We start from the raw sequence: 19,753 nt of genomic DNA on the forward strand, positions 1-19,753 counted from the left end.
CCAAACTCCCTCTTTCCACCACCCTTGACCCTTATCGAGATAGAGAACTGAGATGTGTATCGCAAGCGCTCAAAGACCCGAAATGGAGAAATGCAATGGCGGAAGAGTTTAATGTTCTTCTCCGCAATGGCACTTGGAGCCTAGTTCCACCCGATCCATCACATAACATTGTTGGCTGCAAAATGATTTTCCGTACTAAGCGACTCTCTGATGGTTCTATTGACAGATACAAAGCTCGCTTAGTGGCCAAAGGTTTCCATCAATGGTCGGGCATTGATTTCACTGATACCTTCAGCCCGGTCATCAAGCATGCTACCATTCATGTTGTTCTTAGCTTAGGCGTGACTCGAGGATGGATACTTGCCAACTTGATGTGAACAATGCCTTTCTCCAAGGCTCACTTGATGAAGATATCTACTTAGCCCAACCTCCAGGATTTATTGATCGAGATAGACCTACCTATGTGTGCAAACTCTACAAAGTACTTTATGGTCTTAAACAAGCTCATCGGGCATGGTACAATGAGCTACGTCGGTTTCTCCTCAAGTCCGGGTTCGTCAATTCACTCTCCGATACATCCTTATTCATCCTTAATCGTGATGGAGTATGTATCTATTTGCTTGTCTACATAGATGACATTATCATTAGCGGAGACTCCTCGAAAGCGGTTCAACATTATATCGACTTGTTGGCTCGACGTTTTTCTATCAGAGACCTCGGCCCCCGATCATTCTTTCTTGGTGTTGAAGTTACTCGAACATCCGGTGGTCTTCTCCTCACCCAACGACGTTACATATCGGACATTCTCTCTCGTCACTCAATGGCGGATGCCAAGCCCGTACCAACTCCCCTTGCTTCTACATCGGATCTTCGGCTTCACTCCGACATTACACTTGACGATCCGAGTGAGTATCGTCAAGTCTTGGACAACCTTCAGTATCTTCTTTTCACTCATCCCGATATTGCATATGTTGTGAACAAACTCTCGCAATACATGCATCGTCCAACATCTGATAATTGGCAAGCATTGAAGCGGGTTTTACGTTATCTTGGCGACACTAGATCACATGGTATTTTTCTCTCTCGATCATCCCCTCTTACTCTTCATGCCTTCTCCGACACGGATTGGAGAGGTGACCGAGATGATTTCACGTCAACCAGAGCACACATTGTATACCTCGGCCACAATCCGGACTCTTGGTCCTCGAAGAAGCAGAGATTTGCAGCAAAATCCTCTATACGGAAGCGGAATACAAATCTGTTTCAACCACGACTTCCGAGGTTCAATGGTTAGTCTCTTTACTCATGGAGCTAGGTGTCTCGCTTTCGACTATGACGGTCATCTATTGTGATAATGTCGACGCGGCATATCTATCCGCCAATCCTGTCTTCCACTCTCGTATGAAGCACGTTGCCATTGACTTTCACTTCATCCGTGGTCTCGTCCAAGCTCATCGACTCCGTGTTTCTCATGTCTCCTCTACCGACCAACTTGCTGACGCACTCACAAAGCCATTACCTAGGGCACGGTTTGAACTTCTTCGGTCCAAGATCGGACTCGCACACGACACCGATCTTGCGGGGCATGTTAGTGATATACATAAATCACGGGAGAATCTTTTTAAATTTCCTAATTTTTCTCTTCGCAAAGTTGTATATAGTTACATGTAATTCATTTGGTTAATATAACATTAATTTACCAATTCCAAAACCTTATATAATACGCTTGCATGAAAGCGGAAGAAATCTTAAAAAAAAATGGGTTTATCTGTAATTATCTGAAATTGTGGGGATCATACAGAAATTATTTATACAATATCATACTCTTGTTAGTTCAGGCCATGGTTTAAGACAAAACTATCAAAACTAAATCATTGTCTAAGTCAATGCTGCTAAACTTATCTTATATGATTAGCATCATATAATCCATATCCATAATCCACAGACACACATATATATATATATATATACACATATATATAATGGATTATGATACAAGTATGCATGCGGAAGGTGTAGAGGTAAAAAATGTATGGGTGAAATGGTGCACCGCCCACAAGGGGTCACTAGAAAATGTTTGGACCCACCGAGTCATACCTGATTGCAACGGACCACAATACATGTCTCATTGTAATATCAAATCACTGTCTTTTTGCCAATTGAATAAACATTGAATTAATACATTAGGTTAAATCTGTCTGCAGCATCCGTACCCTCTCTCGGCGTATATGGTTTAGCCATTTACTCCTCCCTCAACTCATAGGCTTCGTAGATGTGCAAGTCTTCTCTTCTCCACCAATAAAATAAAATAAATAAAATAAGAATATTTGATAATAAATATCCATTCGCACACACATGAATTAATAATATGCTTAACGACGTTTTCTCATCTCCGGATAATGGATGGCTAAAGCAGCCCGATGACATGTTTTAGATTATCTCTTTGGTAAATTAGACGTCCAAGATCGATGTTTAAGCTCTAACTTGAAAACATATTATATATATATATATATGTTGTATTTTTTTTTAAATTAGATTGGGAGAAATATTCTTTTATCATACAAATTTTACATATTATTTATCTAGTATTGAAAATAACCGAGGTATCATTTCGCAAATCTTCGCCAATATAAATGGATATAACATATGATGGATATCTCATTCAATGTCGTTTTAGGAAATATATTTACATGAAAAGGGAGTTCATTCGAATTATTCATTACGTACATGCGAAGCCAAGCTCTTCATGTCGCATATACATGTGTTTAATTTTTCTTCTTTGATTCCTTTTGGATATGATATGGTAGGACCATATGATCTAATGTCAATGATTATTCAAATCAACGTGTTCATGATTAAAATATAAATTGAAAATTAAGAGGGGGAGAGTTAACATGTTGCCCTAGGTAATATAATTTGCTCGCAATAATATGCACGTGTGACGTCAATTATACGGCTGACGTTAGTAAGTCCTTGAGCCGTACATCAACTTTTTATAATTTATGATTAACATCTATTATCAGCCATTAGGGCTGGTGTTATGAATTAATTAAGCCTTAAAAAAATGATAAATTATTAATAAGAATAGCGGAATAGGAAGGACACATACCCAAGAGCTAAACTTAAAGAAAAAAACAGAGGGACCAGGAAAACACTTATAAAGGAAGATTGAGTTAATAATTAATTTAATTAGTTTAATTAATTATCATGCATTAGTTAGGGATTTTACTTTGTCTGGTACTTGGCTCGAACTTATCCAATCCTTTTAAATAAAATTAATTTAAAATCCCTAGATTAAAAGCACTATAATATAATGGATAATCGCCTAATTACTAATTATAGTTAGGTGGTTATGGTGATCAGTAAGAATATAAAACTGGAAAATTCTCCGCATATGCAAACCATTTCGATTTAGACTAATTAAAAAAATAAATTGGTCTTAATTTAATCTTGATTTTCTTAACTACGTAAATGACCATTTCGTCACCAATCACAACACAAATGCACGGTCCAGTTTCTTCCCTGTAACATTACATCGTACGGAATTCTCTTTTATTTTATTTTTAAACTAGTGTAATAGTCATCATCATCATCACGGCTCATATATATATATATATATATATATATATATGTATATATATCCATTTAGAAATAGTGTCCAAAACATTTGACTACAGTATATACGTACGTACATACTATTTATACACAACACAACAACAATATTGATTATAATGTTTTCGTCGTTTTATGACGAATACATAACCTTTCTCAATCGGACAAAACTGAAAAGATGTCTAGTAATATCTACAGCTGTTTACACATTATTCATTTTTTTTTTCTCTTTATGTTGTTGGCACAGTAATTTAGTACGAGCGAGACGAACATGATTTTAAAAAAATAAAGTTATGAATTAGACCTAACGAGTCGGTGCCAAAGTCAAATGAATTCTTTTATTTCAAAAGATACATATATGTTACCCTAATGCCCATTAAAAATGTATGTATATATATATATTATGCGATAAAAAACAGACTGATAATAAAACTATTCAGTCCTTAAAACCCCCCAAATAAATATTTTTTGAAGGTTTCACTGATCACAAAATGGCATAATAGTTTATAATATGTTAAAAGTTCGAAATATGTTTTTACAAATAAAAAATCAATATTACAAATTTGAAAGATAAACATTTTTTGGTTGAGTAATTTTGTCTACTAAAACCCATCCAAAATTTTCAGCATAAAGATGTCCATCTTTATTTTAGAAATTACTGATCATATAATTTTTTTTTTTGTGAATTACTGATCCTAATTCATGGTAGAAATATCAAAGTTGTGGACCGTCTTCGTTTATTTTACTCATCAGTATATATAGAGTAGTTTTGTTTCTTGATCATATAAATTATATTCGTTCTCTTTGTTCCCTTCTCCTCTCTTATCATAATTATTTTATTTATGGACCCACTTCCTCCTCTTTCTTTTTTCTCTCCAACTCTATAAAACCCCACTTCTCCTCATCCCCGATTTCAACAACTTCTTCACTCACCAAAAAAAAATCTCTAATAACCCAAGAAATCATCATATCACAATCATTAAGAGTCAATTAACGATCATGATTCCGGCAAACATCACCGGATTATTCGACTATCTACCACCGGAAAACCTGACAAACTTTCCGGCAACGGAGTTCAACATGTTCCAAACCAGCATGCCCTCGCCATCGTCATCATCATCAACTTCTTCTTCCTTTTACCACCTCAGCAATCTCATGATGAACATCTCATCCAACGGTCAAGAACTCGTGCCCACGAGCCTAAGCAACAACTCGACATCCGACGAAGATCGCCAACAGAGCATCATCGACGAGAGGAGACAGAGAAGGATGATATCGAACAGAGAATCTGCAAGGAGATCGAGGATGAGGAAGCAGAGGCATCTTGATGAGCTTTGGTCTCAAGTGACAAGGCTTCGCAAAGAGAACCACTGCCTTATCGATAAGCTGAACTGCTTATCAGAGAGCCACGACTGTGTCTTGAAAGAGAACGCTAGGCTCAAGGAAGAAACCTCCGATCTCCGACAGCTTATCAGTGAAATGCGGGCCAACAGCGACAATATGTGTATCGGTTTTCTCAGGGAGTTTGATGATTTTGTCCCTTCAATCAATTAACTGTAGGTTCCGAAGAGAGACAGAGAGATAGATCGTTTTTGGTTGTCTTCTTCTTCAAAAAGGTCGATTGATCTTTTATGTTTTGCTAGTATGATAACATATTATACTATATATGTGTGTGTGTGTGTGTGTGGTGTTATATTATATGGTTCTTGTGTTGTACGTGTTAAAGTTAAATAATTAACTCCTTTGGTAAGCATATTGGTGCAAGATCTCCTCACCTTTTTTTTGCCATCTTGGGATATATATATACACACACTAATACCAAAGACCATTGGTTCATGATTATAATATATATGTGTGTATATATATACACACACTTGACATAAAGTGATATTAAATTCGAATGCCATAAAAGGTCATTTGAATTATATAGTCATCCACTGACATTTCAAAAGAAGAGAGAGAGCTAGAATTTTATTGGGGCTTTTATAAAAAATACCCCTACTATTATGCTATAAAGATTTCACAGTATACTCTTACAAAAATAAAAATAAAAACTACTTTAAAACATATCTTTTATAATTATGTTGTTCCCATAATACTCATTGGCGTGGGTCCCAATGACAGATAGAGAGAGAACAACAGTTTTCGATTTCGTAGAAAAAAAAATTTTAATATTTTAAAATTTTTAAAACTCCCTCCATCATAAAAAAATAAATTTTTTCGCATGAATTTTAAAAATTTTCGGTGTGACCAATGTGATTAAGTGAACAAAGTTTTAAGAAGTGACTTATGCTATCAATATAGCTCGTGTGACCAGTGCGATCAATATGATCAGAGTTTAAATCTTGAACGATGTGATCAATATGACTAGTGTGACTAGTGTGACCAGTGTGACCAATATGACTAGTGTGACCAAAACTAAATTTTGAACGGTGTGACCAGGGTGACCAATATGACTGGTGTAACCAGTGTGACTAGTGTGACCAGTGTGATCAATATGACTAGTGTGACCAAAACTAAATTTTGAACGGTGTGACCAGTGTGACTAGTGTGACCAGATGTATGACCAATGTGACTAGTGTGACCAATGTGATCTTGTGACTAGTGTGATCAAAATTAAATTTTAAACGGTGTAACCAATGTGACGTACCTTTGTTTTCATTGTCAATCCGTTCCATTATACCTCCGAACATTTATTTGAAATTAAATATGCGTCTCTTGCATATTCTTGGACAGATTTGCTATGCATCTGTCCCATTTCCATAAAAAACCACATGATTCACTTTAAAAATCATAAAACTCAAACCTAAAATACAAAGTTTATGCATCGAACCAATCTCTTGCATTAATGAATTTATCTTCAGTTCTTGTCATTTGTTCTGTCTTAGGCCGACTCAAGAAGAAGATATGAGATCGTCGATGAAGATATTTCAACGAAATAATTATGTTTCGTTTGTTTTTCTATGCGTAAAAATGAAATGAGAAGGGAAAAAATGGAAGAGTTGAGAGAAATATAAGAGTGGAGAGAGAAAGTTAAGAAATAAAATGGAGAGTTATCAAAGTATGAGAACGATAAAGATGAATTCAAAATGACTAAGTAAGTGGAGAGAAAGGTGTCACATTACTTTTTTTAGAGGGTTAATTTTGTTTTTGTTCCTTTTATTTTTTTTCGAAATCCTAGGGTTTTGAAGGGTATACCGTAAAGTCTTTGTAGTAAAGTAAAAGTATTTTTGCTATATTGAATAACATTTTATTGAGTTGACCACATCAATTAGTAGTGTTAGTGACAAATCACACACAATTAGCCTCTTAACAGGTATTTCGAATTTCATGTGCGTACTTAATCTCTTTCAATAGTATATGATCTTAGTTCGAAAGAAAACATTTCATAATAACATATTATTGATTTTTTTTTAATGTATAAAGCTATGGATAGTTGTTTGAATGTATAGCGTAGAATTAACTAGAACCGTGAAAAGCCATCTATTATAAAAAGATAAAATTATAGATTAATTTATTACGCCATATGCACTTACATCGCAGAAACATTTTCATGGCAGCACGCAAGCACGGGAGCGAACAAATGAAATAACTTGATTGTTAAAAAAAAAAAATGGTGGACCGTCTCCCTCCAAGTGTGATCAAAGACTTAATCATTAGTCATTTTTCTTATTTATGTTTTTATCCACTCAAGTGTCACTTGGTAAAACCCACCAAGATTCGGTTTCTTTAGTTTTCACCTGCCCCATATACATATATATATATACATATATATGTGTACATTCTTCTGTAGACCAAATTTCTTGAATTCTTTATATAATTAATACAAACAAACACGCATACACACACACATATATACATATATATATGTGAAAAAAGACAAATGGAGCAAGAGGACAAAGAGAGGTGGAAGCCTTGGTGGGTATTGGCTCACCACACAAGAGGCGGCCAACAATTTTAGAGCAAAAAACAATTGGAGAAAATATGAATAAGAAATAAATGGATGAAGAAAAATTATAAAAGTGTATCCACTCACATTTTTATTCCATCATCACTCCTCTACTCTCTCTCCTCAATTTTTTTTTTAAATTTTATTTTACGTGAAATATGAGAGAAATTGGGATTGGATTTGAGTGAACAAACGAATTTGTCGGGTCAAACCGGGGCGTTCGAGAAAGACCTTCGGGGACCTGCAAATAGAAATAACAATGCATGAATTTTATTGAGAAGACGAGTTCTTGTGCATGCACGCAAAATAATTATACATAAGTTACAATTATTTAGATCTACCACTTATATCTCTTATCTATAGGTTTTGCTTGATTTGAAAATATTAACATCTCCCTAATCGCCACACAAATCGTGACAAATTAAATTTAGGATATATTATTTGATTTTGTTATTATGGTGAATTGCATATACAGTGCTTCTTTAGGTATAATTTCAACGAACTCAGTCTCTGATCTGACATCCTAAACCCCTTTTAGTCTCTTTTGTAGTTCATACCCATCACAGAACATTAAGCTCTATGTATATTTTTTAAATAATAATTTTTAGGTTAAATCCCATAAAAATTCTTGAGTTTGTAAGACATGAAAATTAAATTTCTAAACTTTTCATTTAATAAATTTATTTCTATATTTAGAAAATATATCATGATAATTTCTAAACTTATAAAATATATCATTATAATTTTTAAACTGATTTTTAAATCAACATCGTCGAGAAAACAACATCAAGGTTTCTCAAACCACTGATTAACAAATTAAAAAAATTATAATTATACATTTTTCTAATGGTAATAAATTTATTAAGTTCAAAATTTAGAAATTTATTTTTTATTATTTTAAAAGTTTATAATATTTTATAAGTTTTACCTTTTTTTTTAATCAAATTAGATTGTGCGAGGGGAAATTTTGAATAATGGACCTATTGAAATTAGATAGGAACTAAGCCCAAAGGGTGTCTATTGAGCTAAGCTCAATTGTAGTTCAACCCAATCCGCTTGTTTGAAATCATTCCATTTCCCTCTTGGTGATGTACATTTTTGAAATATTAATGGATGCAGTTTTAAAAAAATATTTTTGATAAATTAGATTTTCTGTTTTCAAATAATAGATAATATCTTCATCTTTTAATCTCTGTATTTATAGCATTTCTATTTTTTTATTTATACATTAACTCATTTATGATGCATGATCTAATATTGTAGTTCCTTAACGATAGAATGTACTTTTTTTAAATTAAATCATCAATTTATTGTATTACGAGATAATACAAAATTTTAATTATTTTCTATATGTAATAATTGTAAAAAAAAAATCAGAACAAGAGATATGGTCACGTCGAGACTTCCAAGAGCTTCCAAGTCAGTCAGAGGGTTCGATGATGGAAAATTTCAGAGCAACGACCAGATCGTGGATTACTGGTTATTGGTCGGTACGAATCAGAGGAATTGGAGTAGTCCTACTTGGAGGATTGGACTTTCTCTGATCCACGCTTGCCTCTGGTCTTCTCGAGAAAAAGGGGATCCCTTTTGTGTTCCTCAGGTAGACGACGGAGGCCGAGGTACTTGCAAAATTCTCGCTGGATTTGATTTTCTGTTTGTTTCTCGGGAATATCGTCTAGGTTCGGTACTGGTGAGGAGAAGATCCGTAATGGGTATCGTCGAATTGTTGAAGACGGTGAACTGGGAGGTAGAATCGTACCCGACTTACCACGATTTCAGGGTTCTTCCTCTCTTCGCGATTTTCTTCCCCTCTGTCCGGTTTCTCCTCGACAGACTCGTTTTCGAGGTAAATACACTCGATACGTTTGGATTGCTGTTTACCCATACCCTTGCAACTGTCTCTGGAATCGCATTTATTCCTCCTCTGTGTATGTGTGTGCGAGAGAGAGAGAGAGAGATTTGCCCCTTTTCTTGCTCTGTTTCTATCTTTTTTTTAGTAATTTTATTACCTTTCATTAGATCCTACTTGTGCTTTGTTGATTGGAAGTTGCTAGAAGGTTAATCATTACTGGTCTTTTTGAGGAGGGAAAAAAAACTTGTTGCTTCTCAGTTAGGTTTCTTGATGATCTTCTCGCCATGGTTTTTGTCTTTGGAACTGTGGAGATGCGATTTTGGAAGGAGGTTGCTGTTTTTAAGATGCTTAAAGTGATTGTACATAGAAACGTTTCATCAAGACCTTGTCTTCTGCTGGGGGCTTGTTTCTCAAAGGGGAACCGGTTGCTTCAGTGGAAAGTATATGGAAAAGGTTTCATGGAGAAGAATGATCTGGATTTATGGCATCTCTTTCTTGAAATGTGACCTAAACCTTTTGGGAATGCATTGAGGGTTATGGCCATGGGAAGACATGTAGTTTAAGTGAATTGTTGCAGAAGTGAAATGTTTTCTTCTTCTGGTGTTTTTTTCTCCATATGTTACCCTCTTTTTTTATGATATCCAAACTTATTGCTTGTGAGATAGTAGAAGGAGCCGCCTCTGTTTAGCTTTTGCTCCCTCTCAAATAGTTACTGGTGCTGATTATTTTCAACAGTTTCTGTATCCTCCTCTCTTTTTTTGGTATCACTAGTGTTTGCCTTTCTTTGCTCTCAGTAAAATGAGAGATAAAATGCAAAAGTTTTCATTTTTGTGAGTTCAGATCCACTTTAAGTTGACCCTAATGATGGAAACGTTGGTTTTTGTAGAAATTGGCAAAAATTCTGATCTATGGAAAACAGCAGAATATGGGGGATGACATAAACGAGAGGAGGAAGAAAATCCGAAAGTTCAAAGAGTCAGCATGGAAGTGTGTTTACTACCTGTCAGCCGAGATTCTTGCTCTATCTGTGACTTTTAATGAACCTTGGTTTAGGGAAACTCGATACTTCTGGGTAGGCCCGGGAGATCAGGTGTGGCCTGATCAACAAATGAAGTAAGATGTCGTCCAGGGCCTTTGTCACGCTCTATTAGTTCATCAGATTTATGCTTTCATTAGCTATAAAATTTTACATTTTTCAGGGTAAAGTTGAAGTTTTTGTACATGTTTGGTGCTGGGTTCTATACATACTCCATATTTGCTCTGATATTCTGGGAAACGAGGCGTTCTGACTTTGGAGTTTCCATGGGTCATCACATCGCTACACTTATTCTTATCTTGCTCTCCTATGTATGTAGGTATGCTTCCATACACATACCCATGTTGGAAAAAAATGTACTGAATCAGAAAGGTTCTTTATGGCGGGAAAAGCTCATTCACCTTACTCTGATCTTCTTGATTTTCTGTCCATAGATTCTCTCGAGTTGGTTCTGTTGTGTTGGCACTTCATGATGCCAGTGACGTGTTCCTGGAAGTCGGGAAGATGTCCAAATACAGCGGAGCTGAAACTATTGCAAGCTTTTCATTTATTCTTTTCGTGTTGTCTTGGATCATACTTCGCCTCATCTACTATCCTTTCTGGGTCCTTTGGAGCACAAGGTTTGCATACATTAGTATCCTTACTCATCATAACCTGTTTTCCATCCATTAATAGGAATCTTCTTGACTTAAGGAATCATCATTGTTAAAACATTTCCTTGCAGCTATGAAGTTACTTTGACGCTTGACAAGGAAAAGCACCCGGTTGAGGGACCAATCTACTACTACATGTTCAACACTCTTCTGTTTTGTTTGCTCGTCCTTCACGTTTATTGGTGGGTCTTGATATTCAGAATGCTTGTGAAACAAGTGCAGGCCAGAGGCAAGCTTAGTGAAGATGTCAGATCCGGTGAGTGAAAGTTTTTTTTTTTTCTTTTTTTTTTTTTGTGTAAACCCATCTTCTGCATCTATCCAAGTAGAAGATTCAAGGACGTTATATGTGTCTTTTGCAGATTCTGAAGATGAAGATGAGCATGAAGATTGATATCGAAGATGTGTGTAACCTGCTATACACTCAATGGTGAACATTCATCATTATACTCGTACGTATTTGTGGGGCATTTCTTTGTTCTTCATCTACACCTTCATAAACGTTTAGATTTATGATGCCTGTTTGGCGATCTGAATCAACAGATTTGGACAGAGAGAGAGAGAGAAACGACTCGTCAGCCTTAGACAAGCACTTGAGTCATCTCCCACAAGGGATTGTAAGTTCCATTATGGATCAGATGAAGCCTTTTTGATGGGTAGAAGAACTCTCTGGACAAAAGAAAAGTTTTTTTTTTATCATCATCATTTCCAGGATTTGGATCTTTTTTCTCGATTGGGATTGTGTCTGTTCATTTTGTAGTTTGATGGATTCAAGATTGTGATTAAGACTGTTCATTTGCTCCATTTCTGATTTCTTTTGTCACTTTGGGAAAAAAAAAAAACCATTCAGCAGTTTAGTTCGTAATCGCAACGAGACCAAGCCACTCGAAGACCTTCAATCTCTTCACACGCTTTGTTATGTCAGGTTATATGTCTGAAAATTTTACTGTAAAGAACACAACCTCATGCTTCAATTTGAATAAAAACCCAAATTCTTTTTTTCCCGAAAAAAAGGGGAAAAAAAACAGAGCTTTATTGTATTTGATTGAGAACTCGGGTTCCTTTCTTTCACGTCGTCAAGCCCGTCTCTGTCTTGGTCGAAAAGACAGAACCAACACAAGAACCTCTCTCCTGGGTCTGCTTCTCCGTCAAAGGTACGATTTTTCTCCGTTTCTCTCCTTTTTCTCGGTAGCCATACACTGTTTTTTCTCTTTTCTTCCTGGGTTTCTCGGATCTCCTTGCGTATCTTGTTTACTTTATTAGGGTTCTAACTGAGCGATCCTGCTCGAGGTTTGTGACCCTCTCGGTTGCTTTGAAACTTGAGAAAAATAGGTCGATATGGAAAGTTATTTGCGAAATTTCGAACCTTTGCTTGTACATTTGTTGTTTCATCCTCCAGTGACTGAGATTTAATTTTCCTTAGATCATTAGATTTGGATGGTTTTGTGTGAAACCGACAAGCTTTCTATTGTTGCCAAGAGGGTTTCCAGTTCGAAGGTCGAATAGATCGAGAAATATAGTGCTTATAGAGCTTGATTTGTGTCTTGGACTGAAGGTTTTGAGTTAAAGTTTCAGCCATTAACCACAGATTTTGTAAGAAACTGGATTTTGATTGTTACCAATAGGAGTAAGCAGTAGGCATTTTGTTGGTTTTTGTGTTCTTCACAGTTTCTTCTGTGGATAGGATAAGCAATGAACTTAAATATTAGAAAACAATGAGTGGTGATGAAACTCGATTTCCTTACGAGCACTGGAGTTACTCTTCAACTAGATTTTTTCGAAACATAAGATTCATACTTTAGATGATTGTTTTTTTTTATTGCTTGTTGGATTCAGCCAGATGCTGCTTGACGGCAATATCTTCGAGTCGTTGTGAATCTCGGTGTCTTTGCAATTGCTTATTCATCAGTTCTCTTTGTAATGCCCTGTCTTACGAGTTTTGTCTTCTGCCCAAATGACGGATCTCTGCAAGTGTTGCGTTTTTCTTAAGATGTTTCCGTCTCGTGCTGACATATCCGTTCATCAGCAACTAATTGCATCTTCTCTATGTTTTTTACTCAGATCCGTTAGACTTTTCGATCAAATCCGGAAATGGAAGACGTAATAACAGAGATCCCTCCACCATCAAGATTCTTCCAAGAAGATCTCAACAACTTTGTCTCGCCACCCGATCCTCTTTCATCCCCCTTCATCATCTTCTCCAACCCAAAGCCAGAGACGCCCCTTCGACCGTCCTTGCTCATCATAGCCATATCTTCACCATCTCAATACGTCTTCCACCATTTATCTGCTAAAATCCTCATTGGAGGTCTCATCATGCCTGAAATCCCGTTTTCTGGGAACACCGTTGAACCCTCATTAGGAGACAAATCCTGCAATATATATTCCCTCAATGGCACCAGAGATTACTCGATTCTCCTTGTATCAGTTCAGCTCCCGGTATCTCCTGAGAGGTCACACATTGTCTCAAGGTTGCTCATTGGTGAAGAAATTATCCCCGAAAGGGTTATAATCTTGGATTCCATTCAAATCCGTAACTTCAGGGGCAGGCTCTCGCCCGATATGACGTGTGCATATAAGCTCGAGACATCATCCGAAAGAAAAGCAGCTCGTGACAGGAATTCTAACTCGGGTCTTGCAAATCTTGAATACTTTCCATCCGGGAGTGTGATTGATGGCTTAAGTGCTGCTCTTTTGAGCCGATGTCAGATAAAGAACGTCAAAGGAACCTTGGTCGTGTCGTGGCCCGAGTTTGGTCCCTCTTCTGCAAGACTTGTTGGAGCTCTGCTGAAGAATTACATCCCTGGTTTGGAATCCGTTATGGTCAGTGAAGACCTTGAGGGTTACTCTTCGAGAACTGGCCAGAAATTGCATTCCTGGGTCGATTATGATCTGTATGCCTGATGGATCGATCTACTTTGCTAGGTAGCAAACATAATCTTTCCTGTTCTCTGCATTGTGATAGTTTATCGAGTTTTTAGAACAGACAGAAACATCAAGTGTGTTGCTCTTTTCTTGTCTCTTCCTAGTTCTTGTCAACTCAAAGTGATGATGCTGAGGTAAATCTTGTGGGATTAGCCTCTTTGATTCTAAATTCACTTACAACAAATGGAGAAAAAGGCAGAAGTCACTTAACAATCAGTTCACAAATTCAAGGAACAGTATTCTTGACTCTCCCACTCTTACTGTAGATGAACTTTCTAAGGATTCAACCGCAGATTTTTGTGTTTGAAAGTGTTCATGCGGCAGAAATGGAAAGTGTTCCAGGGAAAACAGAAATAGATATAAGCTGAAGCAACGACAATGAAGCAGAAACACCAGAGAAGTGACACAGACAGCTCAAACAACACTTCATGTCTTCACAACACAGACTGCAGCCATGGGAACATAAAGATATATGTCCTCTACGATCTGCAACTTGCTTTATTCTAAGACAAAACATAAAAGATACCGGAAATGAAATTATTCACTCTTCTTTCTTAACCATTTCTTCCTCTTTCCAGCAGCACAAGAGAGGAGACTTAGGAGTTCCACAACATTCCCCAGTCTTGATGAACTTCTGGTAAATAACAACTGAACCACCGAGTTCAAGTTCCTCTATGCTCCTCTCTTTGACGCAGTATCCCTTGACGTCCAGTAAGCAGTCCTGCTTCAGCAACTCGGCTCCAAGATCGGCGTGTACAGCTATGGAGAATCCTCCCGGTTTGAAACAAATCAATACCTTGTTCACCAGCTCGTTCAGGTTCAGGTTCTTCAGGTCATACCCGACAGTTTCAAAGCTCGCGTAGCTGAGTCCGTCCTCAGGTGTCACATGGATGGTCGAAACTGCATCTCCTTCCACGGAGTTCATCGAATAACCACATGGGTCGAACTCAAAATCACAGATTTCTGAACCCGGAAGGAATTTTCTAATGCCGGAGCCTATGGTCATCTCAGCTGCAGAACCCGAACGACATTTGTAGAAAACAGAAGCTTTTTCACTGTCTAGACCCATCATGCACATCTCCGATGTGTAAACATGTTCGGCACAAACAGCTGCATCTGCAGAAGCAGAGTATACATGCCACCTTTGAGGGTTACTCTCAGTCCCCCCTTCACAAAAGCCTTGCTTCCTGACCCAAGCTTACCAAAATAGCCATTGAGCACAGCAACTTCTTCAGAGAAGCTACGGTGAGGGTAAGACTGAGCTCCCGGGAAAGTAAAGCTTCCACAAGTGTAGTGGACAGACCGAACAACGAGGGAAAGGGAATTTGCCAGCCTCAGAATGGTGGGATTGATAAGAGCAACTTTGTAGTTCCACATGTTTTGATGATGATCTTGTAAGGATAGACAAAGAGGCTAGACTCCGAGAGGACGTATGAATCAACATGAGCATTTGAGAGTGATGACACGATAGCGCACTCAGCCGGACCCAGGAATTCATCCAACTAGGGTTTGGAAAGAGTACGAAGACCCTTTCCCTCGGGATCAAGAAAAACTCCTGGCTCGTAAAATGATATCTCGAGCCTTTTCTCAAACCCCTCGAAACCAATAGCAGAAACCATCATTCTCAGACCAAATTATGGTACCACTGCCAAAAGGGTGCTTGCAAATAGAGCCGGAAAGGAACTTTCTTTCGGCTAAGGAAAAGGGGGGAGTGATGCAAACAGAGCAGAAGAGGAAGAAGAAGAGTTTGGACGGGAAAACGGAAGTAAATTCTCACTGAAAGATAGACAGCGATCAACCACGTTTTAGCGGTGAAGACGGAAAAACACCGAGGAATATCAGGATGGTTTCCGGGTGATCTGCAAGAGAAGATGACACCAAAGATATTAGCCTTCCATGCTTAACACGAGAAGTTAACAACCATCTACTTCGTTTTCTCTGATCAACGGGAGCTGAACTACTTACGTTTGAGTACGCAGCAGATCTGAACTTCTTGATTCCCCCGTTTGGTCGAACGTCTTCAATGCTGTATCCGAGAGGAGCTTCGTAGAAAAGAACCCTATTACTACTACTACTAGTAGACTTCTTCTTCCCACCTTTAGTCTCCATTGATCATTCGGTTCACCTGAATTAAACATTTAAGAAGCTGGTATTATCAGCGAGGGAGAAGAAGGCAGCAAATACAACTCAGGAGAACATAAAGTTGGATACTTTAACAAAACATCACTCGCCCACAACACTTCAACAATTGGATACTTTAACAAAACATCACTCGCCCACAACACTTCAACAAAGATCGAGAGAGGAAAAAACACTAAATTTTGAAACCCATATCAAGTTGTAACACCAAAAAGGGAACAACTTTTCATCCCATTCAAACATCATCCACTAACTGTCGGCGTTCAAAACTCAGTTGAACGGCAAACACAATAAACCCAACAAGAACAGTACAAACCCAACAAGAACAGAGCAAATGAAGAAGATGAAAGAGAGAGAAAAACCCAGAGAGAAAGGTTTTTCAGAATGATTTTCTCGTATATTTCTTCCTCAGTTTACAATCGTTTATGTACATGAAAAAGGCTAAAAAGCCTACTCTACTTTTGTACAAAATAACAAACCTATATGCTATAAACCTATATGATCAGAAGGTATAGGTTTGGTTAATATATCAGCAGCTTGTTCTCGAGAAGTGACAGACAATGGTTTCAGTAGGCCGGAAGTGATATGATCTCGAACGAAGGAGTCTAACTCAATGTGTTTAGTTCTCTCGTGATAGACAGAATTGTTGGCAATATGCAAAGCCTACGGATTATCAAAAAAAATAGTGAGAGGTCGAGGATAAGGGATCTGAATTTCCTCAAGCAGATTTGAAATCCATATCAGTTCACAACTTGTCTGTGCTAAAGCTCTGAATTCGGATTCTGCACTGCTTCTAGAAACAATAGCTTGTTTCTTGGATTTCCATGAGATCAAAGAGGTTCCCATGAAGATGCAGAATCCGGTGACTGAACGAAGAGAGTCTGGGCATGAGGCCCAATCCACATCAGAATAGGCACTGAGAGTAATGCTGGAGGAGGATGAGTAAGTGAGACCTTGTGATGGTGCAGACTTGAGATACCGCATTACTCTTTAAGCAGTCTGTAAGTGTCCAGATCGAGGAGTAGCCACATATTGACTTAGCTTATGTACAACAAAGGAGATATCAGGTCTTGTTAATGAGAGATAGATGAGTTTCCCCACGAGTTGCCGATAGAAGGAAGCATCTGACAACAAGTCCCCAGAATCATTGCTAAGTTTGTCCTTGGTATCTAATGGTGTGCAGACAGGTTTTGCACCTAACAAGCCATATTCATCAAGGAGTTCAAGAGCATACTTCTTCTGACATATGTGGATCCCCTTACCAGATCGAGCTACTTCAATTCCGAAGAAATATCTCAACTGTCCCATATCCTTGACTTTGAAATGCTGCTGAAGTGTAGATTTAGTGTCAGCAATCAAACTGAGATAATTGTCTATGATCATCAAATCATCAACATAAATCAACAGAAACACAAATCGCGAACCAGATACTTTCTTGAACAAGGATGTGTCAGCAGAAGACTGAAAGAAACCAACATTTCTTAGAGTATTTGACAGCTTCAAGTTCCATTGCCTTGATGCCTGTTTAAGGCCATAAATGGACTTTTGAAACCTGCAAACAACATTCTTAGGAATTTTCACCCCTGAAGATCAGAATAATCTGGAGGAATCTTCATGTAAATTTCCTCAGAAAGGTCACCATTGAGAAAGGCATTGGAAATGTCCAATTGTTCCAAAAACCATCCAAGAGATGAAGCAAGAGCGAGCAGAATCTTGATTGTTTTCATTTTGGCAACAAGACTATATGTGTCAAGGTAATCCACACCCTCAAGTTGAGTATAACCTTTGGCGACCAAACGGGCTTTGTGTCTATCTATTGTGCCATCAGAGTTATACTTGGTCTTGAAGACCCATTTACAGCCAATGGGGTTGTCCGAAGGAAGTGCATAAATGTCCCAAGTATGTGTCTGACACAAGGCATCCAATTCAGATTTCATGGCCTTTGTCCAAGCTTCAGATTTTGCAGCTTGAGGGTAAGTATGGGGTTCTGGTTCTGTCAAGAGGGATAAGACAAATGATTTGTAGTGTGGTTTAAGTTTGGAATATGATAAGTAAGAATGGTGAATTGTGAGTGATGAAGTAGCAATGGTAATCAGAAAGGTAAGGTGGGGGTTGAGTTATATGCTCTGATTTTCGAACTTGCTCAAGATGTTCAGAACCAGACACACGATCTGAAGAAACAGGGATGACAGACTCAGAAGCTGGTGGAACAAAAGGAACTGACACAGAATCTGAAGAAGGGGGTAAAGAAGGACGAACTCGATCAGAAACTGAGACAAATATGTCATATAAGTGAAAAGGAGACAAAGGAACTGATGGTTTGGAATCTGGTGGTGATAAAGAAGGAGAAGGACTGTTGTGAAATGGAAAAACAATCTCATGGAAAATAACATGTCGAGAAATGAGGATGGCATTGGTACTGAAGTTTAAGAGTTTGTAACCTTTAACACCAGGTGGGTAACTAAGAAAAACACAAGAGTGAGCACGGGGAGAAAATTTGTGACCGAGTTTTGTGTGGGAAGAGACGTAACACAAACAACCGAACACTTTAAGATGAGAGTATGAAGGTTTGCTTCGAAGTAAAGCTTCATAAGGACTCTTGTGATCAAGGATAGGAGTTGGTGTTTGGTTAATAAGGTAAACCGCTGTCAAAATAGAGTCTCCCCAATAAGACAGTTGGATGTTTGATTGAAAATATAAAGCACGAGCCATATTTAAGATGTGTTAATATTTGCGTTCAACTATGGCGTTTTGCTGAGGAGTATAGGGACAAGAGAACTGATGTTGAATTCTCTTTTTAGCAAGGAAAGAGGAGAAATCAAGTTCTTTGGCATTGTCAGATATGATAGTTTTAACTGAAAGTTGAAATTGATTCTCGACATATGCAATGAACTCATCAGCTTTAGTTTTCAGCATATAAACCCAAGTTGTACGAGAGAAATCATCAATAAGAGTGAAGAAATATTTGTGGCCAGTAACAATAGGTAAGTAAAAGGTGATGGGATTTCTGAGATCTCTAGAGCGAATCCTATTCCTAAGAGATCGATTCTAGAGTTTGCGCAACGGATATAAAACAAAATTTGAATGAAACCCTAGAACCATACTTCTATGAATCGTAGAAACGTTAGAACGCTTACCTCAATCGATCCGGGGCCTGTATCAATTGAAGAACACGTCTGATCACAAAAGGGAGGAAGAATACCTTGCCCTATACACGTATCCACACCTCGGGATGGATTCCAACGGTTGGAACTTGTCTGCTAGGACCCGAATCAGCTATTCGGTTTCGCGCTTCGAGAAAACGAGATTTGGAACTCTTAGAACTCTTTGGATCTCACCAAAAGCTCTTAGAATTCTGTACCAGACGGCTCTCAAAGTCTCTTCTTTAATTAGGGTTTTAATCTCCTTCTTATAAGGTGATTTAACCCTAATTCGGTCTAATTTTCAAAAACCCGAAAGCCGGAACGGACGGTCCAGGAATGCACGTGGACCGTCCGTTCCAGCTAGCAAGAACGGACGGTCTGCCCACGTGGACTGTCCGTTCCAGACAAGCCAGAATGGACGGTCTGCCTTCTGCGGACCGTCGGGGC

The 19,753-nt window shown here is 37.9% G+C and overlaps 4 protein-coding genes and 1 pseudogene across 6 annotated transcripts; 4 read left to right on the top strand and 1 right to left on the bottom strand.

The window, feature by feature from the left end:
- Positions 1–352: 352 nt before the first annotated feature.
- On the top strand, positions 353–1,294 carry LOC109116170 (uncharacterized mitochondrial protein AtMg00810-like). Its single transcript, XM_019201107.1, has one exon. It carries the CDS (start codon positions 353–355, stop codon positions 1,292–1,294), a length of 942 nt encoding a protein of 313 aa, XP_019056652.1.
- Positions 1,295–4,514: 3,220 nt separating this feature from the next.
- LOC104801839 (basic leucine zipper 43-like) lies at positions 4,515–5,363 on the top strand. The gene has a single exon (XM_010525222.2). It carries the CDS (start codon positions 4,612–4,614, stop codon positions 5,164–5,166), a length of 555 nt encoding a protein of 184 aa, XP_010523524.1. The 5' UTR covers positions 4,515–4,611; the 3' UTR covers positions 5,167–5,363.
- A 3,653-nt stretch (positions 5,364–9,016) lies between these two features.
- On the top strand, positions 9,017–11,910 carry LOC104801840 (LAG1 longevity assurance homolog 3-like). 2 transcript variants are annotated; one of them, XM_010525223.2, is made up of 7 exons: positions 9,017–9,407; positions 10,300–10,526; positions 10,613–10,768; positions 10,884–11,069; positions 11,174–11,358; positions 11,462–11,529; positions 11,643–11,910. In XM_010525223.2, exons 1-6 carry the CDS (start codon positions 9,270–9,272, stop codon positions 11,491–11,493), a joined length of 924 nt encoding a protein of 307 aa, XP_010523525.1. In that variant the 5' UTR covers positions 9,017–9,269; the 3' UTR covers positions 11,494–11,529; positions 11,643–11,910. The 2 variants fall into 2 exon arrangements, 1 of the variants encoding a protein (XP_010523525.1); XR_769942.2 differs by having other exon boundaries at positions 9,019–9,407; positions 11,462–11,551.
- A 217-nt stretch (positions 11,911–12,127) lies between these two features.
- On the top strand, positions 12,128–14,163 carry LOC104801842. 2 transcript variants are annotated; one of them, XM_010525224.2, is made up of 2 exons: positions 12,128–12,253; positions 13,161–14,163. In XM_010525224.2, exon 2 carries the CDS (start codon positions 13,191–13,193, stop codon positions 14,001–14,003), a length of 813 nt encoding a protein of 270 aa, XP_010523526.1. In that variant the 5' UTR covers positions 12,128–12,253; positions 13,161–13,190; the 3' UTR covers positions 14,004–14,163. The 2 variants fall into 2 exon arrangements, with proteins under 2 accessions (XP_010523526.1, XP_010523527.1); XM_010525225.2 differs by lacking the exon at positions 12,128–12,253 and adding an exon at positions 12,294–12,389.
- A 256-nt stretch (positions 14,164–14,419) lies between these two features.
- Positions 14,420–15,847, bottom strand: LOC104801862 (annotated as a pseudogene).
- Between the last annotated feature and the right edge of the window lie 3,906 nt (positions 15,848–19,753).

Source organism: Tarenaya hassleriana, unplaced genomic scaffold (genome assembly GCF_000463585.1).
Source record: "Tarenaya hassleriana unplaced genomic scaffold, ASM46358v1 Cleome75, whole genome shotgun sequence".
Taxonomy (NCBI): Eukaryota; Viridiplantae; Streptophyta; class Magnoliopsida; order Brassicales; family Cleomaceae; genus Tarenaya; species Tarenaya hassleriana.